Source organism: Lissotriton helveticus, chromosome 5_1 (genome assembly GCF_964261635.1).
Source record: "Lissotriton helveticus chromosome 5_1, aLisHel1.1, whole genome shotgun sequence".
Lineage (NCBI taxonomy): Eukaryota > Metazoa > Chordata > Amphibia > Caudata > Salamandridae > Lissotriton > Lissotriton helveticus.
In genome coordinates this window covers 1,779,023,392-1,779,050,638 of record NC_136065.1, presented here as the reverse complement: position 1 = coordinate 1,779,050,638, position 27,247 = coordinate 1,779,023,392, and the positions used below count along the sequence as shown (strand labels likewise).

At 47.2% G+C, this 27,247-nt stretch overlaps 1 protein-coding gene across 2 annotated transcripts in view; it reads left to right on the top strand.

Annotated features, from left to right (window-relative positions):
- The window catches only part of KCNH6 (potassium voltage-gated channel subfamily H member 6), a 1,032,645-nt gene that overhangs the window by 937,507 nt on the left and 67,891 nt on the right, over positions 1-27,247 (top strand). For both annotated transcript variants that reach the window (XM_078645074.1, XM_078645073.1), the window contains one exon: positions 17,355-17,607. In XM_078645074.1, the coding sequence (XP_078501200.1) occupies positions 17,355-17,607 (253 nt within the window). The remainder of the gene's footprint in view (positions 1-17,354; positions 17,608-27,247) is intronic.

Sequence of the window (27,247 nt, the reverse complement as noted above, 5' to 3'; positions counted from 1 at the left end):
GAAAGGGTACAAGCACGATTTGTCCCAGTTTACATGGAGTCCCGAGACGTGAGCAAATTCCAAAAGAATTTGTTATATCGAGGCACTTGGTGACCCAAAATCCTTGAGGTAAATAAGCAGGTCATCCGCGTATAGTAAAAACACCATGGATACTGTCACCCAAAGAGATACCCCATTTATCATGCACCATACTCAGTGATTCAGCCAATGGTTCGATGGCCAGCGCAAATAGCAGCAGTGAGTGTGGGCAGCCCTGCTGCGTACCCCACCCAATCTGGCCTGATAAATGTGGGCCAGTCTTGACCCTAGATAATGGCTGGGTGTAGAGAAGCTGTACTAGGCTTAGGAACTCTTCCCCCAAGTCATATCTGCGGAATGCAGCAAACAAGAATCCCCATTCCAAGGTGTTAAATGCCTTTTCTAGATCTAACACCAGGCATCCAGACCGTTCCCAGCTCACCCTGGCATAATAAGCCACTCTAAAGAAGCGGTACAAAAGGGGGTGGTGATGGACGGATTCAAGCAAGCCTGGCTGAAGACGGCTGAAATGCCAGAAACCGGCCCTAGGAAGCTTGATTCCGGTCCAGGGAAGGCATGGCTTGGCAGTTCGGGCTGGACTGTTCCCATGTGGCACAGGGTCAGACTGATTTGCATATGGCCATGTCTGAACTGGGGTGGCAGAGTGGGTTAAAGAACGGTGATGGATTAAACCCAGATCTGTTGACTGGGTGTGAGTGTTTGCTTGGTTCAGATTCTCCGTCCATCACCACCCCCTTTTGTACCGCTTTGTTCGCCATAAGTTGGCAGGGTATGCTCAGACGTGAGTCCCTTGCTCACTTTGCCACTGGGTTCAAGCAAGCCTGGCTGAAGACGGCTGAAATGCCAGAAACCGGTCCTAGGAAGCTTGATTCCGGTCCAGGGAAGGCATGGCTTGGCAGTTTGGGCTGGACTGTTCCCATGAGGCACAGGGTAAGACTGATTTATGTATGGCCATGTCTGAACTAGGGTGGCAGAGTGGGCTAAAGAACGGTGATGGATTAAGCCCAGATCTGTTGACTGGGTGTGAGTGTTTGATTGGTTCAGATGCTCCGTCCATCACCACCCCCTTTTGTACCGATTTGTTCCCCATACGTTGGCAGGGTATGCTCAGACGTGAGTCCCTTGCTCACTTTGCCACTGGATTCGAACAAGCCTGGCTGAAGACTGCTGAAATTCCAGAAACCGGTCCTAGGAAGCTTGATTCCGGTCCAGGGAAGGCATGGCTTCGCAGTTCGAGCTGGACTGTTCCCATGAGGCACAGGGTCAGACTGATTTGCATATGGCCATGTCTTAACTGGGGTGGCAGAGTGGGCTAAAGAACGGTGATGGATTAAACCCAGATCTGTTGACAGGGTGTGAGTGTTTGATTGGTTCAGATGCTCCGTCCATCACCACCCCCTTTTGTACCGTACTCTAAAGAAGCGGCGGAGGTATAGGGACATGCTGCTAGCTGGCACAGACCCATGTTGATCCACATGTACTAGCTGTGGAACTAGCGGGGCCAATCTACACACCAACAGCTTGGCCAAAGCTTTATAATCAGTATTTAAGAGCGCAAGCGGCCGGTATGAGCCCAGCAGCTCTGCATTTCTGTTTGGTTTCGGCAACGACACTAGTAGTGACTCACGTAGCATACCAGCCTTACCAGTGGCCAGCGAGTGTATCGCCTCCTGTACCTCCAGCAAAGAGATCGTCTCATTCAACTCCCCTCGCTGGTCAGCAGTGATACGCTGCAGAGGGAGCAGAGAGAGGAAGGACTCCAGCTCCTAGGTGGTTGCACTATGCACTGATTTATATACTTTAGAGTAATGTAATACAAATTTCTTGTGTATATCATACTGCCTAGTGAGTATTTGACCAGTGGCAGACCGCAAGCGCAGTATAGGTGTCTGCGCGTGTTCCTGGCAGATCACGAGCAGCCTGCCTGCCCTATCAGCTGCAGCATGTGTGCGCACTGCATGTGAAGTGTAATTTAGGCATTGACACCTCTGTGGTATCTCCATGTGCTTCTGCCTTTGCGTGTCTAGTGCCAGATGCATGTCTCCACTGCTGGCCATTTCTGCCTCTACACTAGTGAGGGTGCGCTTGATGCAACTTATTTCGTCGACGAGCTGCTTTCTAATTGACCAGCTTAAACCCAGACACCGCCCTTTGATCGCAGCCTTACCAGCATCCCATAACATCCCGGTGTCTGTGACAGAGCCAGTGTTATCTACAAAATATGCACCTATGGCCTCATCTAGTGCCTGCCTGAAGGGGGGGCTCTTCCAGTGCTACAGGTTGCAATATCCAGAGATGTGTGGTGGGCCTCTCTTCTTTACCCTGGAGTTGCAGCGTGTGAGGGTTGTGATATGAGTGCATTTTACCCATGTAGTATGCTGCGGCTCACTGTGTCAGTACTTGCTGGGTCGCTACAAACCGGTCAATACAGACATGTAGACCATGAGGGTGAGAGTAAAAGGAGTAAAGACGCGACTGTTGATTAAGTGTTCTCCAAACATCGGACAGACCCCAGCGGGGCAGCCACTCGCCCAGAGTATGCGCATTAGACACTGCATTACTGTGCATCAGTGGAGGGAAAGACCTATCAATGGTGGTGTCGAGGACCACAATAAAATCACCGCCAAGCAAACATGGCACATCGCACCAGGGCGATAGTATGTCCGACAACATAGCCCAAAACGCACGCTGGTTCATTTTTGGGGCGTAAATGGAGCCTAAAACTATGTGTTTCCCATTCATTTGCCCTTTAGATAGGACATATCTGCCACAGGTATCGATCTCGGTCTGATCTGGTGTGAAGAGTGTCCCGGGCCTGATCCAGATTAGAGCCCCTCTGGCGCATGAGGAATAGCCTGTGGCCAGGACCTGCCCCCTCAACTGCTGCTGCATTCTGCAGATCTCAGGATAGACTATGTGCGTCTCTTGCAAGAACGCTACGTGAGCTTTGTGGCTCTGAAGATGTGCATAAATCTTGTATCTGCGTGACGGTGTGTGTAGCCCCCGGACATTCCAGGTAATTACATTGGTGGGTGGCATACTTCAAGAGTGGAGTGTGGTGCTGCGCACATCTACCCGGTATCCCTGGAGGCAGGTAGTCATGCACAGCGCAGTCAAGGATCGTGCGGCATAGACAGTGCAAGTTCGCAGGAACGATGCCTTGTAGTACTGGCATGAGAGGGAGCTGTATGGAACAGGACTTGGGGAGAGCAGAGGGATCACTGATATCTGCCCAAACATTGAACAATGCCATGCGAGAACTGTCGGCTATGCATGCCGGTTCAAACATGTCAGGGGTGGCGGTTGCTTGCGCATGGATAGGAAGGGTATCGTATCGCTGTGGTCCCGTTTGGCTTAAGTAAATGCCGGTGGTGTGGCAGTTCCGTGTCATGCACCGGACGCCCATTAGCCAGTACGACTGCGTGCTTCATAGCTTTATGAGGGCGAACACAAAATTGTTGTTCCACCAATCTGCAGTGCCTAACAATGGCAACTAGTTTGCCAAGTGCAGTTATCTGTTGGGGTGTGCATTACAGGCTTACGCGCTTTAGACTCTCCCTCAATGATGCTTTTAATGAATTGCTATTCCCAATTCCCACACTCTAGATTTATCTGAATCAAAGGGTCACTCCACGTTAACCTACTGGTTCCCGCCCCACACCTGCCAGTCTCTGCTTGCGCGTGAGCATGGGGGTGTCAAGGCGGATTTGCAGATAATCAGATTTTATTACAATTTATACATTATTGTTTATTCAGATTATATCGCCCGACGTCTGTTGTTTTGATATCTGGTAGCTGTACGGAGTCTAGATCATCAGATCTGGCTGGCAACAATCCAGATGTGATCAGGCTTGGGACAGATTGCGTCTCTGGGTTTGGGGACAATGGTTTGTTGCTTGTTTCCGCTGCCACATGTAAGGTCTCTTGCCTCTCCATTTGTCCCTGTTCCATATCGGGTGCTGTTGCTTGTATTTTCGCCTGTTTGGATCCTCCACCTCCTCCCAGGCATCAGTTTCTTTGTTCTGCCAGGGGAGCTGTTTCACCCCAGCTTGCATAGGCCCCATCAGCAGGCCTGATTCCTCTAGCCAGTTCCAGACCTCTGATGGCGCATCAAAGAAATGTATTGCCCCTTTCGCGGCCACTCGTAGTTTAGCTGGGAAGATTAAAGAGTAGTGATTGTTCAAATCGTGAAGCTTACGCTTTACTTCGGTGAAGGATCCCTTCTCACCTGCACCTGACAGGTGTAATCCGGAAATAACATTATTTGTTGGTTCTGTACTTTAATGTCATCAAGTTTACAGGCTTCTCTTAGCACGGCCTCCCTATCTCTGAAATGTAACAGTCTGAGGAGAAACGGCCTTGGTTTGGCTCCCGGTGGAGGCATGCATGCTGGCACGCGGTGGGCGCACTCCACAACAAATTGGCCCGATAGTGTGTCCTTCGGCAGCAGGTCTCTCAGCCAGCCTGCAACATAATGCCACTGGGTACTGACCCTCCACTCCTTCTGGAAGGCCCACCATTCGGACGTTTTTCCGGCGGGAGCGGCCTTGCGCATCCTCCAGCCTGTCTTATTTACCCGCCATACCAGGCCCTGCAGGGCAGCAGTGTGGCTTCTGGTGATCGGCTTCAGTTCCTGCAGCGTTTGCTCATTTGTTTGTACTCTGTCTAACAGTTTGCGGTGGTCAGCTCTCAATAGCCTGAAGTCAGACGCCACTCCGTCTATTTTTGTCCCTAGTGCGGCACGAGTGTTCTCCAGAACGGTTCCCGGTTTCTCGACTGCATTCCAGACTGAATCCATTTTAGTGGAGAGGTTCATGGTTGGCACCTCTGGCTTCTGCATTGTGGTCTGTTGTTGTGCCGCTTACACCTCTGGTTGCGTGGCAGTTTGCTGCGCGTTGGTTTGCAGGCGCCCCATGACCAGTTTTTGTGCGGATGGCATGCGGTACCCTGACGCCTCCCCTGCTTGCCACTCTGGGTGGATGCACTGGGTCCAAGTTGGCGCGTCTCCGTGCAGTGTTTACCACTCCGACGCCTGACGGTTTGCTTTGCGCATTCTCGCTGCCTGGAATGGGGACAGGCGGGCTGCAGCAGTGACCGCACCTGTTACTACCTAAGTTCCTGACACTGGGCTGACGCTGTTCCAGCGAGTGTCTTCACTGGTATGCCAAGTGAGTGCATGATTGCCACCGTCACGGGGTGTCCTGTGCCTCCTTGGCTATGGCTGAGGCCTCCTAACTTCTTTATTTGTTTCTCCCGTCTTGGTCTCGATTGGTCTCGCACTGCTGATTCACTGCCCCTGCTGCGGTATCTCACTGTTCCTCTTGTGGTGGCCTGGGTCTCCTCTCAGCAGTGCCCCACTTCCTCTGCCACTACACGATAGCAATGGAGCTACTGGGTATTGGAACGGGGCAGCGTGCCTACTCTACGTCCCCTTCTTCGATCCACCAGTTCCCTGCTGCACCCTGGGTCTACGGGACTTCAGGAGTTCATCGCGTGCCCTTATGGGGCTGTGTGGTACTATGCTCAGGATAATCGAGGGTTCCCCCGAGTGGAGCTCTAGGAATTTGTGTCCACCATGATGGCTGGTTAGCCACGCCCCCTTCCTTATATTATACTGATAATCACTGGCATCGCATATCACTATTTCTCCTGCCTATACTGATTCACTGGCATGAGCAAGCTCACCACGTTATACTATAGCGACTTGCTCTAGAGTATTGAACATTACGGCCCACTTAATTTTAATCACTTTTTGAGAAACACTGTGTCACTTATCACGTTATACTACTGGCACCCGTTTCATGCAGACATCATCCATTCATCACTATCCTTCCTAGATTCGCAAGGCACTCCTTAGATACCTGCATGATTACGATCATGGCATTTTTCCTTATAAACTGCTGCATGTCTTTGGCATGATCTAGGCACTTCATTATCGTTGACATCGATTCACTGCATCGACATAGACATATCAGCATATTTACCGCATGGATTAGGCCTTTATGCTTAATCAAATCACCACATTAGCCCCGATTTACCGATCACCTCACCCGTGTGCGCCGGATGACCACGGATTGTGTGATGATTTAGTTTTCCTCATTGATTTTGACCATCTGTATCCCTTTAGAACTTCCCCTGACGAAGGGCTCGATCCCCGAAATGCATTGGGATGGAGAAAAAGGACAGAGGATTGTATCTGTCAATGTAATGGATTTACATAACATTGATGAAACTAAGCAATGATTTGAATTGAACATTAATAACAGAAAACTATTAAAACAACATCTACTTGCTGAAAAAAAAATTGGTGTTTCATTTATGTGCAATATTGGAAAATAATTCAACCCTGGAAATTGGAGGTCTGCCGGTTCCAAGGGGGACGGACCCTACTAGGGTACGCTACATTTGTAAAGTATTTGTGCAACACTTAAAACAGTAAAACAGTGAAAACACCACACAAAAAGATACCACACTGGATAGACAACTGAAGCTTAATTTATTGAACAAAACTAGATCAAAGCTACGAAAATCAAATAAGCAAAACCGAAGTTATGAATTTTTAAAGAATATCCTGAAATATAGTGCTTAAAGCATAAAGCTCCAACCAGGGCTATCTGGTTGCTCTGGACCAGGTCAAATCTGAAAGTTAAGGCTCATGCCACGGAATCGGATATAAGCTTGGTTGATTTGGTCTACAAAGATTTGAAACACTGGGACAAAGTGAATTCTGGATGGGAGACGAGCTCTGTGGCATGCCAGGAGCAGGGAAGTTTACTTTCAATGTAAAATTCTTCCCAAGATGACTTGTGAAAAATGAGAAAAGAAGGGTTCAAGCCAGTGGATGGTGTTGCTGTCCGCACAGGCTCCACAGGGGAATCTTCCAATCAAGATAGCATGATTCACTGAATCAAATGCAGTGGAAGGGCCTTACATCACCAATAGGCATCCGTTTACCATACACAGCATCTTGCTCAAAAAAGCAGAAAGGGCAGTTTGGGTCTAAAACCCAGTTCATATTTGACAGGCATTCTGATCCAGAGCATTTTTTATTATAAGGCGCTATATTTTCTAGCATTTGTGCCAGGGCTGCCTAGTGATGAACTGAAAGTTAGACTAGTTGTCAAAGTCACTTGTTGTTTCTTCAGAATGATTTAATAATGCACAGGTGACACAGCTGCAAACGCTCCAGCTGCAAGTCAAGGAACTAATCCGATGGCTTAATGGTATTTAATATCGACTCCTTTAACTGATGTTTACTAGGTGCCAGGGTAATGGTCAATTGCAGAGATCAATAATGCCACTGGCGCGAGACAGCAGAGAGGGAATTAGCAGCAGTGGTACTATACCAGCGGCAGCTAATATGTGCCATTTTTCCAGTTTTATTCATGAAAAAAGTGGAACTATTGCTGATTTCATTCTGAGTAGATCAACAGGAATTTGCTGAAATTGTGGGTTCAGCTCCAAATTGTATTTAACATTATACCTCATATTGCACTCAGTGTCTTGTCCAGGGGCGGTGGGTGACATTTGAAAGTGGTGGGGCGCAAGGTGATTAACATGCTGCACCGTAGCGAGCGCAGCGAGCTACCCCGAACCCCAAAAGAAAATTTTGAAAAAAAAGAAGAAAAATCGTGCATTTTCAAGCAAATTTGAGAAAGCAGGAAGGTTAATAAAGCAATTGTGAAAGTGCAGTTATTACATTAATAGATGGCATACCATAGTTAGCTGCTTATTCAGTATAACCACAGAGCTTCATACATTCCGTCCTATTATGCTCAGGTGCTGAATTCAGACTATAAGACTTTCATGGAAATCTCAGCTCTAAGAGTAGAAGAAGTTGCACAGCAGTTGGGAAACAGCCTTCACAAAGCATTGGGAACCACGCTTGTACTCAAGCTGGACAGCCCAAAGCAACTAAAACCAGAAAATAAAAAGCAGGCAACTGTGAGTTACAAACTACAAAGACAATGGTAGGTGAAATGTATTCCCAGAGAAGCTTTCAGAATTTCCCCACGATGTCATGAGCAAACCAAATAGCTGCACCGTCTGGTAGGCTTCAACCTAAAAATGAGGCTCTGTGGAAAAAAATGTTTGCCTAGGATCACACAGTTTGGATAAGCAGGGAAGCCAGTATTGCACGTTATCTGATTTTATGTTTTGAGATTTGGCCACCAGATGTGTCTCTCTCTCTCTCTCTGTCTGTCTCTCTGTCTGTCTCTGTCTGTCTCTGTCTGTCTCTGTCTCTCTCTGTCTCTCTCTGTCTCTCTCTGTCTCTCTCGCCCTCGCCCTCTCTCTCGCCCTCTCCCTCACCCTCACCCTCTCCCTCGCTCTCCTTCTCCAAATTGCAGTTTTATATAGTGCGAACTCGACCTAAAGGTATCAGAGCGCTTTACATGAGCTGGGAGAGAACACACATCCTATACTTCGTAACGTGTCCCTTTATATTTGTGGCAGGATGTCGAAGTGTTCTACAATCTCTGTCATGCTTGGTGGTAATGATTCACCCATTCAGCGCTCACCTTTGGCCAGTTAGCATCCTATGTGAAAACAAATTTGATGCCACTCCGCTTTATGCAGAAAAACTTAACTCCCCTGCTTTCGATGGTTCAGATGTCTCTCGCAATAACAAGTAGTATTTTCAATGTAGCCCCGCAGAAACTGCGGCTATAGCGATGGCAACGTGTATGACACTGACAGGACACTGTTTAATGGCCCGGAAAAGTTTTTTTTCCTTCCAACCTCGCAATAACAAGTTATTCTAAAGAATACCGTCTGTAATAAGTCTGCAGCCTCGCAGAAATCATAAGATGTGAAAACTGCAGGGCCACACAAAAGGGGAGAGGGTGTGGTCTGACGGCTCGCGTGGCCGACTATGGTGCTGGAAAACAAGGTTTGAGCCTCGTATCTAGCTAAAGCTTTTTTATGACACTCACGAGTGGCTCTATTTCTTAATTCAACCCTCGATATTTCTTAATCCAACCCTGGTGGCTGGCTGGGTGGTTTATGGATGGATGCGTGATGGGTGGGTGGATGGATGCAGGCATGATGAGTGGATGCATGATGGATGGATGGGTGGATGGATGCATGAATGATGGATGGGTGGATGGATGAGTGGGTGGCTGGGTGGTGGATGGATGGATGGATGATGCTTGATGTGACAACATGTGTGAAAGGACACTCTTTAATGGTCCCAAAAAGTTTTATTTCATTCCAGCCTCGCCAATGTTTCTGGCATGACAGGTTAAGTGTCACTAAGTCTTCTTACGTGGCAATGGTCCACAGGTAGTGAACAAAATACAAAATGTGCCTTGTGCTGTTGTTGTGGACACGTTCCCCCTGGCAGCCCACGGGGAAACGCACGGTGCCCACGGCGGCCAGTCCAGCCCTGTCTGTGTATTTAAACACCTTAACTTATAATTCAAGATTTTTAGGCAACATTGGGCTTGAATTAGCTAAAAATGTATAATAAAATGCAAAGTTGCCCCTAACTCTGAAGCACACTGCTAATTCTGCTGTTTGGCTGAAGCTCAGACTCTGACGCACACCGCTAATTCCGCTGTTTGGCTGATGCTCAATAAAGTGTGATTACCTCCCACCACCTTCCCAATTATAGATTATAGCACGCTGCATACACTTGGTTGACTAAGGTTTTGTTGAGTGTGGAGGCTTGAGGTTTCATATGCTGTGAACTGCACAAAGTACACTCTGCACTTCCAGGTGTATACAAATGTACAAAAGCCACTAAACAATAACAAACAAAACCAAGGTATTATTAGTAATGTGAATTAATTTGCTATCGAAATGCCTCTCTTTCTGTTACCAGGCACATTATGGTAGGACAATGGCCACGCCTGCATTGGACATGTTTAATTCAACAGAGACTCATTATTAGAAATAATGAGAAACAGTTAACATTTAAACCTTTCCCTCAACATCAGCCATTTCCTCGCAAACCAAGACATACCACCTTACATTTCTTAAGAAATACATTTGTGACGCAGTTCTTGGCAAACATGTCACGAATCTCTGGCGAGTTAATCCACTGCTACTCATATTGCTTAAAACACCAATTGCGAACAAACATTTCTCAACCCAAGACTCCTTTCCCTCTCCAACTGGCGGCTAATTTTCATTTAATTTCTTGCAATATTGGTTCGGAGATAATTACTTTTAATGTCAGAAAGATTTAGTTTATTAATATATCATCTCTATTAGGCTGCGGGGCGGGTAATTAAAAGTGTGCCGGATAGCAGCAGGGAAGCAGATGGCCTTTGCTTACACTGATGCAGTCGGTAAATAAAAGTGAAAAGTCAATGGCAAAAAGACGGGGAAAACCTGTTGGAACTGAAACCTGTTATTAGCAGAACACTGGCATTTTTAGAAAATAAAATGAACAGGCGTCCCCGGCCCCGGTGCCCACGCATCTGTGCAACGGCTTGATGTGTAGATTTTGCAACGTAAACACAAGAACCCCCCGTCCTTATCTATGATGCAGCATGCCACAAATGTGTGGGTGAGGCTTCCTCGTCCAATATTATGAGTATTGTTTCTCTCAAGCCCATTTCTTTGCAACATACCCATCGGGCTTTTTTCATTATTTTTGTGGTTTTGTTATTGGTTGTAAGGAGGATATGCGATAATAGCGAACCTTTTTCCGTTTGTAGTGCATTTATTTCTGAATATTTGCTAGACATGCAGAAGTCAAGTTACCATACGCAGGTTCAGTTACAGTTCCCACACGGATCACCATCCCCAAGTGTTTTTCATCCCACTCATGAGCATTACCATGGCTTCTTCCTTGCCAAATTACGTGTCCCCCCTTCAAGTGTTGCACCCCAAAAGAGTAGAGGATATTCCTGTTATTGAATTTAAGGACAACATTCCCCCTCTCTCAAATGCTCCAAACACCATATAGTGCTGCAAAAGAAATTTGATTCACTCAAGGCACTGCTGAACCTATATATATATAGCATGCCCCCTCACACTTTTTCGAGACTGGAGTAATTCACTATATATGCCCCCAAAATATCAGCATGTTTACATAAACAGTTAACATTTTTATAACTATGTAAAAAATTAAGTTTGGTTAAGTTGTTTACAGTTGTTCAAAAATGTAGCAACTCCGGTTTTTCTTTAGACACCTCAAGTCTTCCTCAAATTATACATTTCCTAAACTTATGTAGGTAGCTACCATTTGCTTCAAAACATCAGTCAAAAGATATTTTTTTATGGCTTGAATTTGTACTAGAAATTCCGCATCACGTTAAGTACTTTGTTTTAATTTATGACAACACATCATCAAATGTGTCTGTTAATAGACAGAAGTTGCACCTTAAGCCACATTCCTGTAAAGAGCTTGACTATGTTTCAGCACACCGTTTATTCTAATAGCTGGAATTTGCTAAAAAAATATTCCCATACGTTTCAGTAAATCGTATGCATTCACCTCGATATATCCTCCGCAGGTTTCTGTTAAAAGCTTGACTTTACTCAAACTATCAGCGTATATTTGTTAATAAATAGTATTTGCCTTTGCCCCTTACACACAACAGTAAAGTTAAATATGTAATTTATTTTTGTCATATCAAAATTAAGTGAGAATATTTTAAAATTGAAATAACTCTCAGGACGTGCTAAAATTCTTTGCCCCAAACTCACTAAGCAGTGTGCACACAGAATTCATATACCTGCATGGTTACATTTCGCTTCAGATACCAGTCTCTTATTGTGCTAGCCGAACAGTCAGGCCGCAGCACCGTGCGCAGTTTACAGTGCATTGATGCGAGCGTGTAATGTCGACTCTTACACCAATTCAATTAAAATCTTCTTTATTGGCAACTCCGCTCGTAACACATCACCGACGATGTCAACATGTCGTCATTCCCCCATCAACTGTCCCTCCCTGGAACCCCACACAACATTCCTATCCTCAGAACACTTCTACGTTCCTAACAAGAATACTACAACACAACACATCTTCCCCCTTAACAAAATACATGAGCAAGGAAAACTATATACAACATAATGGTCTACAACACAACACATCTACAACACAACACATCTTCCCTCTTAACAGTAATAAACGAGCAAGGAAAACTATATACAACATAATGGTCTACAAAAAGAAAATACATGCGCCTGTACAAGTTTGCTCACACAACTCTTCATTCCTATACAATTATCCTCTTCAGTTCTTACTTCATCTTCCACTCCATCTTCCCACACCCAATTCTAGAACACAGCTGAAGCTCCCCCAACATCCTCTTCTTCCGTTTTTTTTACATTTTTACATTTAGCTATTTGACTCATGGGCCATACCCAACCATCACCAAGTCTAACCGAGTTCTTTAGACACTCCACAACCCTACAAAGCTTAGAAAATACACCACCTTCTTTTGTCACTTTGTCCCACTCCTTTGTTTTTACCCAACCTCCTACATCAAGTTCTACCACCCATACCACATTCTTTTTGTCAAAGTCCTCTTTGTACACTTGCTGTGCTTTTATGATATTACCCTCAACTCTTCCCGGTGACCATTCTACATGTTTGGTACTTTCCATCCATTTCATGTTGTCTCTCATTACCGGCTTCCTACCTCTCATTGTCACAACAGGTTTCAACCTAGTGAGAGAAGGTGTGAGACGATAATCCCACCACAACTTCTCCATTTCAACTTCCCAAAGTGTAATTCCACCTTTCTTTAAAAACTCCTTTACAAAATCAATGTCAGTCAAATTCCAAATCATCTCAGGACATTCTACAGGTGACAATGGTGTTAAACTTAATCCCAAATCAGCACACTCCTTGTAGTCCCTCATTACTCTTCCCGCCTCAATATCTACACCAGGCCCCGAATATGAACTTTTCCCACTCTTATTTGTCCTAACTACTCCGAAATGTCCTTCATGACATAAATCTACCACTTTTCCTCCTCTGTAAATAAAACCTGATTCTACACTCAACTCACTCTTCAACTCTTCTTTATCAATTGACTTCTCGAACTCGTCCTTCATTCACCACAGCAATTTGATACTCATCCCACTCTTCCCTAGGTACTTTCTTAATCGGTAAGGGCATACTACTCAAATCATGGGTCTTCCTTTCTGTTATATTACAAAGAACCTCTGCTGGTGTCAAACTACTTGATGTAAATCCAACAACTACTTCTTCCTCTCCACCTTCATTTTTTGTTACAACCGCATCCATGCACACCGATGACTCAAACTTCTCAATTATACCTGATATTTCCAACCTTATTAGTTCTTTTCCCAATTCATCCCTTCCTGTAAACGTGGCGTTTCTGACTTTGTAATTTAAACAAACAGCATTCTCTACCAATTTTATCTCATGTCTGAATTCACTCAACACCATAACTTGCTCTTTTGCATTCGGATTAAGTATTATATCCAAGCTTGCCTGATCTTTCCACCCTAAAACACTTGGTCCACATTCCGCAACATACATTCTTCCCTATGCTACTAAACGTCACATCTCTACACCCCACCATAGGAATGCTTTTCCCAGTGAATCCTCTGGGATTGATTTCACTTTTCATTAGATCAACACCAACCTCCTTCACAAACTTTTCCATCCACATATCCAAATTAACTACAGTATATGGCGATCCTGAATCTGCCACTAATATAACTTTTACCCCCGCTACTTCAATCTCACATTTGGGTTTACTTCTTCCTTTACTTTTTACATCCAAAATAAAATCTCTTATCATAAAAATGTCATCGTCTTCATCAGAATCATCTTCTTTAACTTGTTTCCTCAAGTCATCTTCTCCCTTTGTCACATACTTTAACCTAGTAGTTTCATCTCTTCTATAACAAACTCTTGCATAATGACCAGTTAATCCACATACTGTACATTTTTGATCTCTTGCTCTACATGCTTGGCTGTTCGCCAAATGTGTAAAACTTCCACACCTAAAACATGCTAACTTAGTTGTGCTTTCTCTTCTATATTCATTTTTTGTAGCTTGAAAATATTTCTTCTCCGTCTTTTCTTCATCAAATTTATCTCTCTTCTCTGCACCAACGCTGCTTGCTCTTATAGTTTTTCTCACAACACATACTTCTTCTCTTTCTTTTCCTTTCTCTTCTTCCAAGGCTGCTTTTGCACATCTGACTGATACTTCAGCCTTTCTTACTACCGCTAACACCTTATTCAGCGTTCCATCTCCCATGGTCCATAATCTTTCTTGCACCCTTTTATTGTTCGTGAGCATAATGACTTGGTCTCTTATTAACTCCTCTTCTATCAGTCCAAATCTACATTTCTCCGCCATTCTTTTCAAAACGCTCAAATAATCATCAATCTTCTCATCTTGTTCTTGCTTCCTCCTGAAAAACTTGTATCTGTCAATTGCCACACATACCGTTGGTGCATAATAACTCTCTAAATCGTCCAATGCATTCTCATATACATCCATTTCATCTTCTCTTCTTTCCTTCTTTTGCATCCGCACATATTGTCTGATTCCTTCTGGTCCTAAGGAATGTAGTAAAATCCCTTTTTTAATTTCCAGTGTCATTTCTTCATTTTTGATAGTGAACATGTAATTTTTGAAATATACTTTCCATTCTTGCCATCTTATTTTTGGTTCTCCAGGTTCTGTTAAAAATGGTATTGGTGGCGTTAATGTGAACGTTTGCGCCGCACACATTTTCTCACTTAGAAAGTATTTATTACACTTTTAATAAACTTTCCTTCTTAGTTAATGTTTGTTCTTCCTTTCCTTTACCTTCCTTTAATTCCACTTTTGTTAACTTTTTTGTTGCAATTCCATTCTTCAAAAGCAACTTTTCAACATTAGAACTGCCTTTCCGATCCTTTACAATCGTTTCCTACTTCTAAATCAATCCGAGTCTTCCCAACTCGTTAAAATGGCCGCCGACGTGATGACATCACACGCTTACCAACCAGCGTGTGCGCACTCGCTTCCTTTAACATGCGTCACTATCACAAAGACGCCGCCTCTGCCGCGCGCAAAGTCTGAAGCGCCTCTCGCTGCTTCTGGTGTTGCACGCGATAACCTCCTTCCACGCGCCTCTCAGCGGACACCTCACGTGCTGACAATTCACGCGCTGCTTCACACTGGTAACTCGTTATTTTTCCTTCTTCTTTTTTTAAATAAATGGCCATTCACTGCACACTTGAATACTCCGTCGTTTCGCTCACCTCCGTCTCAAATCAATTTCACTCCTCCGTTCCTCTTTTCATTTATCCTCGTCTTCCGTATATTACTTCACTTAATTTCACTTCAGGCTTCTTCCTTTTAACTCCGTGGGTCCACGCAGAGTTGCCCGATCCTCCGTCGCCAAAATTGTAATGTCGACTCTTACACCAATTCAATTAAAATCTTCTTTATTGGCAACTCCGCTCGTAACACATCACCGACGATGTCAACATGTCGTCATTCCCCCATCAACTGTCCCTCCCTGGAACCCCACACAACATTCCTATCCTCAGAACACTTCTACGTTCCTAACAAGAATACTACAACACAACAGAGCGCCTGACGGTGTATTTTGTACCACAAATGTGACAAACATAAATGAGAGGTTTTCACAGGGACACATTTGAAATAAATAACGGTCAAGTACTGTACTCACTCTCGAGTCGAGAGAAAGGGCACACACAGGCTGGCTCCCGCACACGGTCCACACAAGGCGACTGGTGGCGAGTAGTAGAGAGAGGATCTGACCAGTCAGCAGCGCCGCAAAATGGCCAATCACTGCATGACTACATGAAGTCACACACAGTGATTGGCCATTATGCAGTGTGTGTGCACCACCCACGCGCGGCATCCAATAATGGTTTGCCCTGCCCTGCTGCGCGGTGACCAGCCAATCCTTGCGCTGCAAGCAGCGCCAGGATTGGCTAGGGGGGCTCACTGACTGCTCGCCCTGTGTCGCCTTTGAAAAGCCGGCCAGCTTAAACAAACACCCCCCTGGTCACTCTCTATGGGGGAACACTAATGCGCATGCTCGAGGTAGTTTCTGCCCCCCTGTCACTTGCGCGCTAGAAGATACTGCTGCAGCTGAGTGAGTGCATCACGTGGACTGTCACTCAAGCTGCACAGCAGTCCAGACCAGCCCCCCCCTGCACTCCCGGATAACTCGGGTGCTTCCCAGATCCCGGCGGCGCTCGCTCGGCGATTAACTTTTTCAACAACAGTCAGTGTGTGTGTTTATTTTATAGCAGCAGCGTCCATGGAGCGTCCATGGGGCTTGTGGGGCTACGCCCCTATGCCCCAATGGACGCACCGCTGCTGGTCTTGTCCCTCTGTTACCTCGATTAGGAGAGACGTCATTTGTGGAGTCCCTCATGGCTTCTCACTATTGGCCATTATTTTTACCATTCAACCGTTTCCGTCTCAGATGTAGTATTTCAGATCCACCTTGTGTATGTGTGTCAACATTACATAAACACTCTTAAACTGAGAGTTGATCTGGGCTGAGACAGTGCCATGCTTTAAAGTTTGTCTGCGACAGTCAGAAGAACAGTGTAGGCTTCTTCACCCTTGTACTTCTAGGGGGGGGCACCATTCTTGGGGACCCTCACTCAACCTACAGCCTTTGTATGCTTGCAGTGTCCCAAATGTGTGAAATTTCAGGGACCCCTTACTATATCTTCCAGAGAATCTACATCATATTGTGTTACAACACTGCCTTAATGAGACTGACTAAAGGGGCACAGAGACAGTACAGTAAATTATTTTCAAGGCTACACAAGACATCACATATTTAGATGACGATACACAATTTGGGATAAATAGACTATTGCTTAAAAACATTTTGTGTGAATGAAAGGGCTGTCTGATCACTACTGAATGCAGGAGTGGGACCACTAGGGTACTTTATACCCTCCCGTCAGAAATGACCTTCCCCTTCCCTTCTACTATGTCCCCCAACACCCTTCCCCAGTTCCCACCCCACCCAGAGGTCCACACAATATATTTACTACCTGCCCAGAGCATGTGGTAAATGTGAGAGTTAAGTCCCACTGGAGTGTGAATTCCGCGTGATTTTGCTACCTGAAAATTGGCCCCACATGTGTTTTTCCATTTCATGGGGTTTAACTCATAATTGATGGTACTGGGAGGATTTACCACACAGTAACAGCACATTTGTATGCAAATCTGCAGTTATCCCAGTACTGTCCAACTCGTAATCAGGGCCCAGGTGTGTTTTTCGGGATAAGTGTCTGGTGAATGATTAATAAAGATATAACCAACCAATGCTCCATTTATGACCTGCTCCTATATTCCCTCTGTCCCCTTCTTCCACCTCCTCTCCTGCAGGTCCTGAAGGGCTTCCCAGAATGCCTGCAGGCTGACATCTGCCTGCACCTGAACCGGACCCTGCTCCAGAACTGCAAGGCCTTCCGTGGGGCCACCAAGGGCTGCCTGCGGGCCCTGGCCATGAAGTTCAAAACCACGCACGCCCCTCCCGGGGACACCCTGGTCCACTACGGCGACGTGCTGACCACCCTCTACTTCATCTCCCGCGGCTCCATCGAGATTCTGAGAGAGGACATCGTGGTGGCCATTCTAGGTAGGAGTTTTGTAATTATTTCCCCCTCTTTCAATTTTTTTTTTCGGCTTTGTGATTCCCCTCAAACCCTAGAACATTCAAATGACTCAGCCATACAAATGGAAGTGCCTAAAATAAAATCTGGATGATACAATGGCCTGGTAAAATCACAGAACATTCCTTTGATTGTTAGTAGATGACGTCACAAGTGTTCCCCACCCCCAAATGGTCATCATCAATCACATGGGTGTCCTGGAATCCTTGTTGTTGGTGATTGTTGGTGATGCTTATTGGCAGAAAGAGAGATGGATTTATTTCCTTTCAGAGATACCTTCTGTCTGTGCACAGACATTTTAATTCATCCGCTTTGTACCATTCATGCTAGCAAAGTTGAAGGTATAATCCAAGAGGCCAATTTGCATAATGAATGATGTACCCGTTACCGATCTGGGCAGATTTCACCTGGAAAGTAGAAGTATTTCTGGTGTATGTTTCTGGGAGAAATCCGAAAATCGTGACCTCCGCCCTTGTGATTTGAACCTGTATCTGTCCAGTCATTTGAGTTACATTGTTCATAGGATCACTTCAGGCAAATGATACACAGTTTGGTGGCCAAATAGCAGTGCAGTGGAACGAACAAATACAACAAGTTAAGAATACACGTGTAAGTAATGTTTTTTCCAACTGTACAATGAAGAGGGGACGATGGTGAATTGTGAGGGAGGTGTGTGTGGTCTATCATGAGTTTTTCTCCAGAAGTACTGGTTCTTTGTTACAACCTTTGTTAAAAAAGGCTGTCGCCCCAAAAATGTTCTTAGAAGGCAACAGCGCACGTCCACTATTGGCGTGGTCCTTCTCCACCTCCACGGGTGTGATCAACCTTACCTCCACCATTAGCGGGGCTCACGTCCACAATTGGCATGGCCCACTTCCATTTTTGGCCTGGGGGGGCTGCATCTGGGACAGGGAAGGCATCAGGAGGCTGTGGGAATTGTTTTCTTTACGATTGTGCCAGGGGAGAAAAAACTGTGCTGGTGGGAAGAAAAGACTTCCGGTGGAACCCATTGGGAACCACCAGCTCAAATGAAGTACTGGTTACCACAGTAACATAACCTCAAGTCAGAGGTGCACAAGTTTCCCGCAGTCTGGTACTCAAGCAAACAAGCAGTACCCTGATATTCCATTCCACTTGTGTGTAGCACAGAGTCAAACACAAATTAGGTGGAACAGTGTGCCATATTTTCTCTATATTTAAAGAGTTTCTCTGCTGATATGTGACTTTTTTAACCAAGTGTGAAGCTTACATTTTTCTAAATGGAACAGGTTAGGGTTTGGGGCTGGAGTTGTATGCAAAGTTGCAAATGTACCAGTTTTGAAAAGTCTTTGCATAGTCTTTCTGAACATATGCTATACAAAGGATCCAATTCCTTTTCCCAGTCCCAGCCTGTAGCATTCACACTTGAAGGGGCAGATTCAGTTAATCACATCAGAAAGGGGGTAACCCTCAGCAGGGCAAGAGTACCGGCTCTGGGACTGATTTAGAGTTTTGCAGAAGGGGTCTCCACCCCAATGGATATGCTGTCCGCTTTATTACAAGTGCATTGTGTCCTAATACACTTGCACTAAAGCCAACTGGATATTGGTCACATTTATGGTGGAGAACCAGTCCGCCAAACATTGACTTCTGTGCACTTGGGATTGCGAACTGAGTCAGAAAAGGGATTGAATACATGTTTAAGAGGTAGACCTCCCGACCATGCATATTCATTTCTGTGACTACTAAGCCACATATGAGAGGAGATGCAACTGATGTGAAAATAGGAAAAATGCAATAGTTTAGTATAAAAATAAAGTTAACACTTTCAATATGTAAGCTTGAGACAGGTAACTGGCCATCTTTAAAATCTCTTTATAACTAATAGTCCTCACCATGTACAATCAAAGTCTTTGCTATAAAAATGTTGTATTCCAGTGGCACATGCATGTCATTTACTTTTTTGGGGTCTCGTTACAGACTGTTCCAGCTGTGTGTTGCGGACAGTGTTGTGTGCAATACTACACAGTCTGCCCTGCTAATGATTAGACGGCTTTCATGTCAATCTCAGTTCCCTGAACATTTATTGCTGGCTTTCCTCCCTATTCTGTGTTTGCCCCATCCTTGGAGCATAGCATGTTTAGCCTTGCTATGATTTCACTAGGGTGTAGGCCTCCTCAACTTCTGCCATGGAACTACTTTTTGTGTTCTCATTGTGTTCTCATTTTTTATTTCATTACTTGTTTAACACTTCATGGAAGTGCATGTCTTGGGCTTTAGAAGGTGCTTGCTCTCTGTACTTTAATCCCTACCAACTCACGCAATCTGTACCCTAAGATCCTCTTTGGTGGTGTGCCGGGTGCGGGATGGCAGCTTTGGTGAACACATAAATGTTCTCCTTATCCTGTCTCTTCCCTTCCACTTTCCCTGCTGGTGCTCCCCCGCAGACTGTCAAGTGCAGCATGGCAGTCTTGGTGATACCCTGGATGGTTTCTCTTGCTCTATCCAGTACTATTCCTCTGCCTGGTAGTAGCCGCTAATGGATATGCCAATGCCAGAGTCTCTTAAAGTCAGCTAGAATTGGCAAAGCCAATAGCAGTGACTGGCCATGTCAAATGTATAGAAAACAATGTACACATTTCTATACTTTTTATACTTTTATCTACTTTCATCAAGTTGGACACTGCATTGCGTGACACAATATGCGTTCCATTGTCTCGTCGCAGCAACATTCATGTCGAAAAATGCACTTTGCACACACAATGCAGCAACTATTTTGAAATTGAGGAAAGAATGATTTACGAATGTTTTATTTCCTTTTTATATGGCCAGTGAGGCACTGGCAACACTTTTCAGATTTCCAGGAAGGACGAATATGAATGATTACATGGAGTACATTGTAGGTAGTGGTTTTAAAAGTCTCAGCTTCTCAGTCATCATATACAACAACAAGGCTCCTGATTTTTAGGTCTGGTGTAAATAAACCCCTTTTGATTTTACTAAATTTGTATGTATAATATATGTAGCATAAGGGGCTTTCAGCCAACCCTCTTCAGTCATTGGTGTATTATTCCGCTTACTAAATCATATAGAATGGTGCAATGGGCCAGCCCACTTCTTCCAATGACTACCTTCGGTCTAATTCAATCAATCAATCAATCAAGACATTTATAGAGCGCACTACTCACCCGTAGGGTCTCACGGCGCTAGGGGGGGGGTGTCGTTACTGCTCGAACAGCCAGGTCTTGAGCTTCTTCCTGAAGGAGAGGTGGTCTTGGGTCAGGCGCAGGTCGGTCGGGAGGGAGTTCCAGGTCTTGGCGGCCAGGTAGGAGAAGGACCTTCCTCCTGTTGTCGCTCTTCGGATGCGGGGGACGGTGGCGAGGGCGTGGCTGGTTGATCTGAGGTGGCGCTTGGGAGCGTAGAAGTTGATTCGGTTGTTGAGGTAGCTCGGGCCTTGATCGTGTAGGGCTTTGTGTGCGTGGGTGAGGAGACGGAAGGTGATTCTTTTGTTGACGGGGAGCCAGTGCAGGTCTCTCAGATGTCCGGAGATGTGGCTGTTTCGTGGGATGTCGAGGATGAGTCTGGCTGAGGCGTTCTGGATCCGCTGGAGTCTCTTCTGGAGCTTGGCGGTGGTTCCGGCGTAGAGGGCGTTGCCGTAGTCCAGTCGGCTGGTGACGAGGGCCTGGGTGACAGTCTTCCTGGTCTCGGTGGGGATCCACCAAAAGATCTTCTGTAGCATGCGCAGGATGTTGAAGCATGACGAGGAGACGGCGTTGACTTGTCTGGTCATGGAGAGGGAGGAGTCCAGGATGAAGCCCAGGTTGCGTGCGTGGTCCGTCGGTTTGGGTGCGGTGCCCAGGGCGGGGGGCCACCAGGAGTCGTCCCAGGCGGAGGGCGAGGAGCCCAGGATGAGGACCTCCGTCTTGTCTGAGTTCAGTTTCAGGCGGCTGGTCGTCATCCACTCGGCTACATCTTTCATCCCTTCGTGCAGGTTGGCTCTGGCGGCGGCGGGGTCGTTGGTCAGGGAGAGGATCAGCTGGGTGTCGTCGGCGTAGGAGATTATGTTGAGGTTGTGTTGGCGTGCGATGGCCGCGAGGGGGCTCATGTAGACGTTGAAGAGGGTGGGACTCAGTGAGGATCCTTGAGGGACGCCGCAGATGACTTCGGTGGCCTCTGACTTGTACGGTGGTAGGCGGACTCTCTGTGTTCTTCCGTCGAGGAAGGAGGTGATCCATTCCAGTGCCTTCTCCTGGATTCCGATGTTGCCGAGGCGCTGCACTAGGGTGCGGTGGCAGACAGTGTCGAATGCCGCGGAGAGGTCCAGGAGGATGAGGGCCGCTGTTTCTCCGTTGTCCATCAGGGCTCGGACGTCATCGGTGGCAGCGATGAGGGCGGTCTCGGTGCTGTGGTTGGCTCGGAAGCCAGACTGTGAGGGGTCGAGGGATCCATTCATCTCGAGGAAGGCGGCCAGCTGTTTGTTGACGGTCTTTTTGATGACTTTGGCCGGGAACGGGAGGAGCGAGATGGGACGGTAATTCTTGAGTTCGGTGGGGTCCGCTGTAGGTTTCTTGAGTAGAGCGCTGAGTTCGGCGTGCTTCCAGCTCTCAGGGAAGGTGGCGGTGTCGAAGGAGGTGTTGATAATGTCCCGTAGGTGGGGTGCGATGACAACGTCGGCCTTGTTGAAGACGTGGTGAGGGCAGGGGTCGGTCGGAGATCCGGAGTGGACGGAGTTCATTGTGCGGACGGTGTCTTCGGTGCTGATCGGAGTCCAGGCGCGGAGGGTGGTGGTGGGTGGCGTTGCTGCGGTTGTGGCGTGCATCGGTTGGATGCTGAAGCTGTTGTGTATGTCCGCGATCTTGTTGTGGAAGTAGGAGGCGAGGGAGTTGCAGAGGTCTTGCGATGGGGTGATGTCGTTGTTTCCGGCGTTGGGGTTGGAGAGCTCTTTCACGATGTTGAAGAGTTCCTTGCAGTTGTGTGCGTTGTTGTCCAGCCGGTCCTTGTATGCATTTTTCTTGGTGGCGCGGATCAGTTGGTGGTGTTTCCGGGTGGCGAGCTTGAGGGTGGTCATGTTGTCCATTGTTGGTTCCCTTCTCCATACTTTCTCGAGGGCTCGGCAGTTCTTCTTGGAGCTCTTGAGTTCGTTGGTGAACCATGGGGCTTTTCTGCTGCCGGGTCTGCTGGGCGGGGTCCTCAGAGGGGCGAGTTCGTCCGCGCAGTTGCTGATCCACTTCGTGAGGTTGTCGGCGGCCTGGCTGGGGTTCGCTGAGCCGGCAGGAGGGTGCTGGCTCAGGGAAGCGGTGAGCTGGTCGGCTGTGATCTTGTTCCAGCTTCTTCGGGCAACCTGTTGCTGGTGGTGGTGGATCGTCGTTCTTTTGAAGGTGAAGTGGACACAGCTGTGGTCCGTCCAGTGGAGTCCTGTTGCGTGGCTGAAGGCGATGTCTTTGCTGGATGAGAAGACGGCGTCGAGTGTGTGTCCGGCGAGGTGGGTGGGGGTGGACACCAGCTGCTTGAGTCCGAGGTTGGCGAGGTTGTCGAGCAGGGTGATGGTGTTTCGGTCGCTGTTGTTCTCCAGGTGGAAGTTGAGGTCCCCCAGGAGGATGTAGTCGGCGGAGGGGAGGGCATGCGGGCTGATGAAGTCGGCGATGTCCTCGCTGAATCGTGTGCGTGGTCCCGGGGGTCGGTAGATCAGGGTGCCTCTGAGGGTGGTCTTCGGGTCGGTGTGGATCTGGAAGTGCAGGTGTTCGGCGGTGGTTAGGGTGTCGTCGGTGTTGGTCGTGATGCGGATGGTGTCCCTGTGGATGATGGCGATGCCTCCTCCCATCTGGTTGGCGGTGCGGTCCCTCCGGGTGATCTTGTAGCCCTCTGGGATGGCGATGGCGATGTCGGGCGCTGAGGAGGCGTTCATCCAGGTCTCCGTGAGGAAGGCGATGTCGGGGGCTGTGGTGTTGAGGAGGTTCCAGAGTTCGATGGCGTGTCTGTGGACGGAGCAGGTGTTGAGCAGGATGCACTTGAGGTGGTTGCTGCTGGTGTTCGGCTTGGCGGGTGCTGGTGCAGGGTAGGTCCGGATGCAGGTGAACTTGCAGGCGTGGCAGCTGAAGGGTCCGTGGGTGTGCTTCGGGGTGGCTTGGTGACATCCCGGGATGCCGCCGGTGTTGAGTGCGATGAGTTCGGCGGCGTTGTAGGTTCGTCGGGTCGGCCTCTGTCGGTGGGGGCCAGGGGTCCTGGCACTGGGCGCGGTCCAGGCGCGGACGGGCGCAGACGGGCTTACCTTTGGCGCGCCTTCGGCGCACAATCGGCGCGCCCGCTGCGCGTTCGCACGGTCGCCATATATGGCGAAGTGCGCGGGGGGCGGAGCAGCTGGGAGGCGGGAGCGGGGAGGGTACAGAAGGAAGAAAGGGGCGGGGTTAGCAGCGGTGGCGGGAAGCGGGGAGCGGGGAGGGAAGACGGAGGGCAGCTACTGACAGCAAACAGCAAAACAGGCAAAACAGGCAATACAGAGGTAAAAATTAAACAATTTACAACAATTCTAACAACGATGACACCAGGGAGAGAAGCGGCGAGCACGGACCACGCCGCTCGATGGAGGGGGCGTGGTTACGCGGCGGCAGCCGGGCGGCGAGGCAGTAAGGCAGGGAGGCACACGCAGCAGCTGGTGGCCGTGCGGCGCGGGGGTGTCCTAGAAAGACAGCATTCTGTCTTTTCATAAGGAGTACATTTGCACACAAAGTAGCTTTCTTCTATGCCACGGACTACCATGGAAACTTGTTTTTTTTTGATGCCAAACAATATTTTTGCTTTTAGCCAATTTTTATATTGACATGAGCTCATTAGCTCCCCCAATTATAATGTTTTATCAAAACTATGACAAACAAAACAAGAACTGATTATGTCAGAAGGCTGGCAGCCAACGCCAAAAACGATTGGCATTGACAAAGTCTTTTCTTCTTAAGGTTCAGACCTTCTCACAGTCCTTAACTCAGTCAGCACCCACAGGGATTGCTGTTGGAAGGACTTTAGGTCATTTCTTATCCATGGTTTACAATTTCGTCTTGAGTATTGTGAGTTTGATACTTCAGTTTCTTCCTTATTCTGTCATGGAAGTCCAAGACTGCTGCTAAGTTCACTTTTTGTGTTTGTTGGCAGGGAGTAAACCAGCTGTTTTTGTTACATCTAATGGGTAAAGGGCTGTAAGGACCTCTGGAGAATATCCTTCATTTGCAAGGTGCAAAGCAGCCATTTTATCTCCATATTGTGCATCAGTTTCATTGCTGTTAGACACAGACCCACAGTTGTTCTGTAAGTGGTATTGGCACAAGCATTTTAAGTAATGTATAACATAGTCAGACAGTGGTGAGAGATCCCAACCAGTTGACTTACCTATAAACTCAATGAACATTTTTTTAAAAAAATGAGTAACACACAGAAAAACAAGATAAAGAAACAAGCACACCCCCGCCACCACCACGTTTCACAGAGTCCTTTCCTAGAGAGGTTTTCCCTGCAAGTGGGGGGAGGCAGGGGTCATGAGATCCAACCATCTCCCAGTACTGGACAAATATGTTATAAAGTATACCCGGAGAGCGCCATGCTTATGTGGTTCCAACCTCCCAGATTTTCTTGGATTTCTTTTGACAACCTCTTCCCTGGTTTATTTCCCCTCTCCATAAGTCTACAATGTTCTATACCTGTTTCGCATTCTGGTACTGGACTGGGGCTCCCAGAACCCCATTTTTGAGCGATGTCACGTTTTGCTATCACACAACCCAGGATTACCAACATTGTCTGTCCCCAAACTCCCAATATTGGCAGCCTTGATTCGATATCTGAGGGTATGCCCGTCACTTCCTCAATCTTTCTAAGCGCAGCTTCCCTTAAACCCCTAATATTGGGACAACTCCATAGTGTATGGTAGAAATTGCCCTGCTGCCCACATCCTCTGAGACAATGTGTGCCTGTAGCTCTACCTAGTCTGGGAAGTAGTGTGCGTTTATATAATACCCTGTGTATAATTTTGGGTTGAATTAGGTGGAGGTTTGCTGGAATGGCCACCTCTGCTGGGAATATTAGTGCCTCTCGCCAGTACTCCTCGTACAGGTCTCTGCTGCCCCACAACCATCTATCCTGCAGTTTAGCTAGGATGGTCTGTGTGTTTCTGATGAAAGTCCCACATGCTAGGGAAATCTGTTTTCTTTTGACCGGCTCATCCAACAGTCTTATTTCTAGTGGGGAGTCCTCTTGTGCCTCCTCATTAGGAGACACACATTTGTTTAGGGCATTTCTCAATTTGCCGTATTTCAACCATTGTGTCCACGACCTTTGGTATTCGGCCTGTAAGTGGGCGAATGGGACCCCTCTGTTTGTGCCCCATACATCTGCAAGGGTTATGATACCTATATTATCCCATTAGGGTTGCCGCTTGGCGAATTCTGGTTCCCTCCCACAGTGGAGTCCTCGGGTTAGCCTCTTTCACCATCCCATCTCCCAGATCAGCTTTTTCAAGACATCCACCAGCGTTACGAGAGCATTCTGATCCTTGCTTGCCCCGTAGAGTGCCTGTATGTAACTCTTTTCACCCATTCCCAGCCTATCATAGCAAAATTCTGGGTCCTCCCTGTCAGCTTATGCCCAGTGATTAACCACACACACCCGTGCTGCCTCATAGTATTTCCTAATGCTCGATAGTGATATACCGCCCTCATAATTGGATCTTTGCAGGTCTTGCAGTGTTACCCGGGGTTGGTCCCCTCCAACAACAGTTGACTTCCTAGTGGGCCCACACTTGCAAAGAATGAGTCCGAGATCATATACAGTGAGTTCTTGAGTACGTAAAGAAATCTGGGAAGTGCCTACATTTTAAACATAGGCACCTTACCCAGTAGGAAAAGCGGCGGCGACTGCCAGTGCCTAACATCTCGGTCTAGCCATGTTAGGTGAGGGGTTAAGTTCACCTCATAATGCGACTTTGGGTGTTTGGTAACCCACATATCCAGGTATTTAAATCTATCCACTTCCACACTCAGTGGCAGGACATGTAACTCCCCTGGGTCCCACTCTCTCACCAGAAATAGTAGGAATGTATCCCAATTTATTGCAAACCCAGAGACTTTGCAGAAAAAGTGGAAGATATCTTTCAGTCTGTGGATTGTCGAAGACACTCTTATCAGGTATAGCAAAATGTCATCTCCAAATAGCTATATGCGTTCCTCCCATCCAGACCCACCCGGCCAACTCCACCAGTGGTAGCTGCCATCTATGGGGGGGGGGAATAAAATGTAAAACAAAATTACAAAACTTACCTGATACGTCTGCTGCTCCGGATCTCTTCTTTCCTCGACTGCTGTGTGGGACCCAGCAAACTCCCTGGCCCAATCCTGGCACTGCTCCCATGCTGTTAACCAGCGTGAGAAGAGTGCCCAGATTGGTAGGCGCTGCTCTCTCGCAACCTCCAGGCGTGCTGGAGGCCTGCACTTGCTCTTAATCCAGCTGTCTTAAGATAGCTGGGTTGAGAGGTTTAAAGTGCGTGTGTCTGACTGGCTGTCGCAAGAACACAGGCCAAAGAGACATGCGCACTTTAACCAGTGCACAGGCAGACCTCTGCCTACCACTCGTCCCTGCTGCCACTCTGTT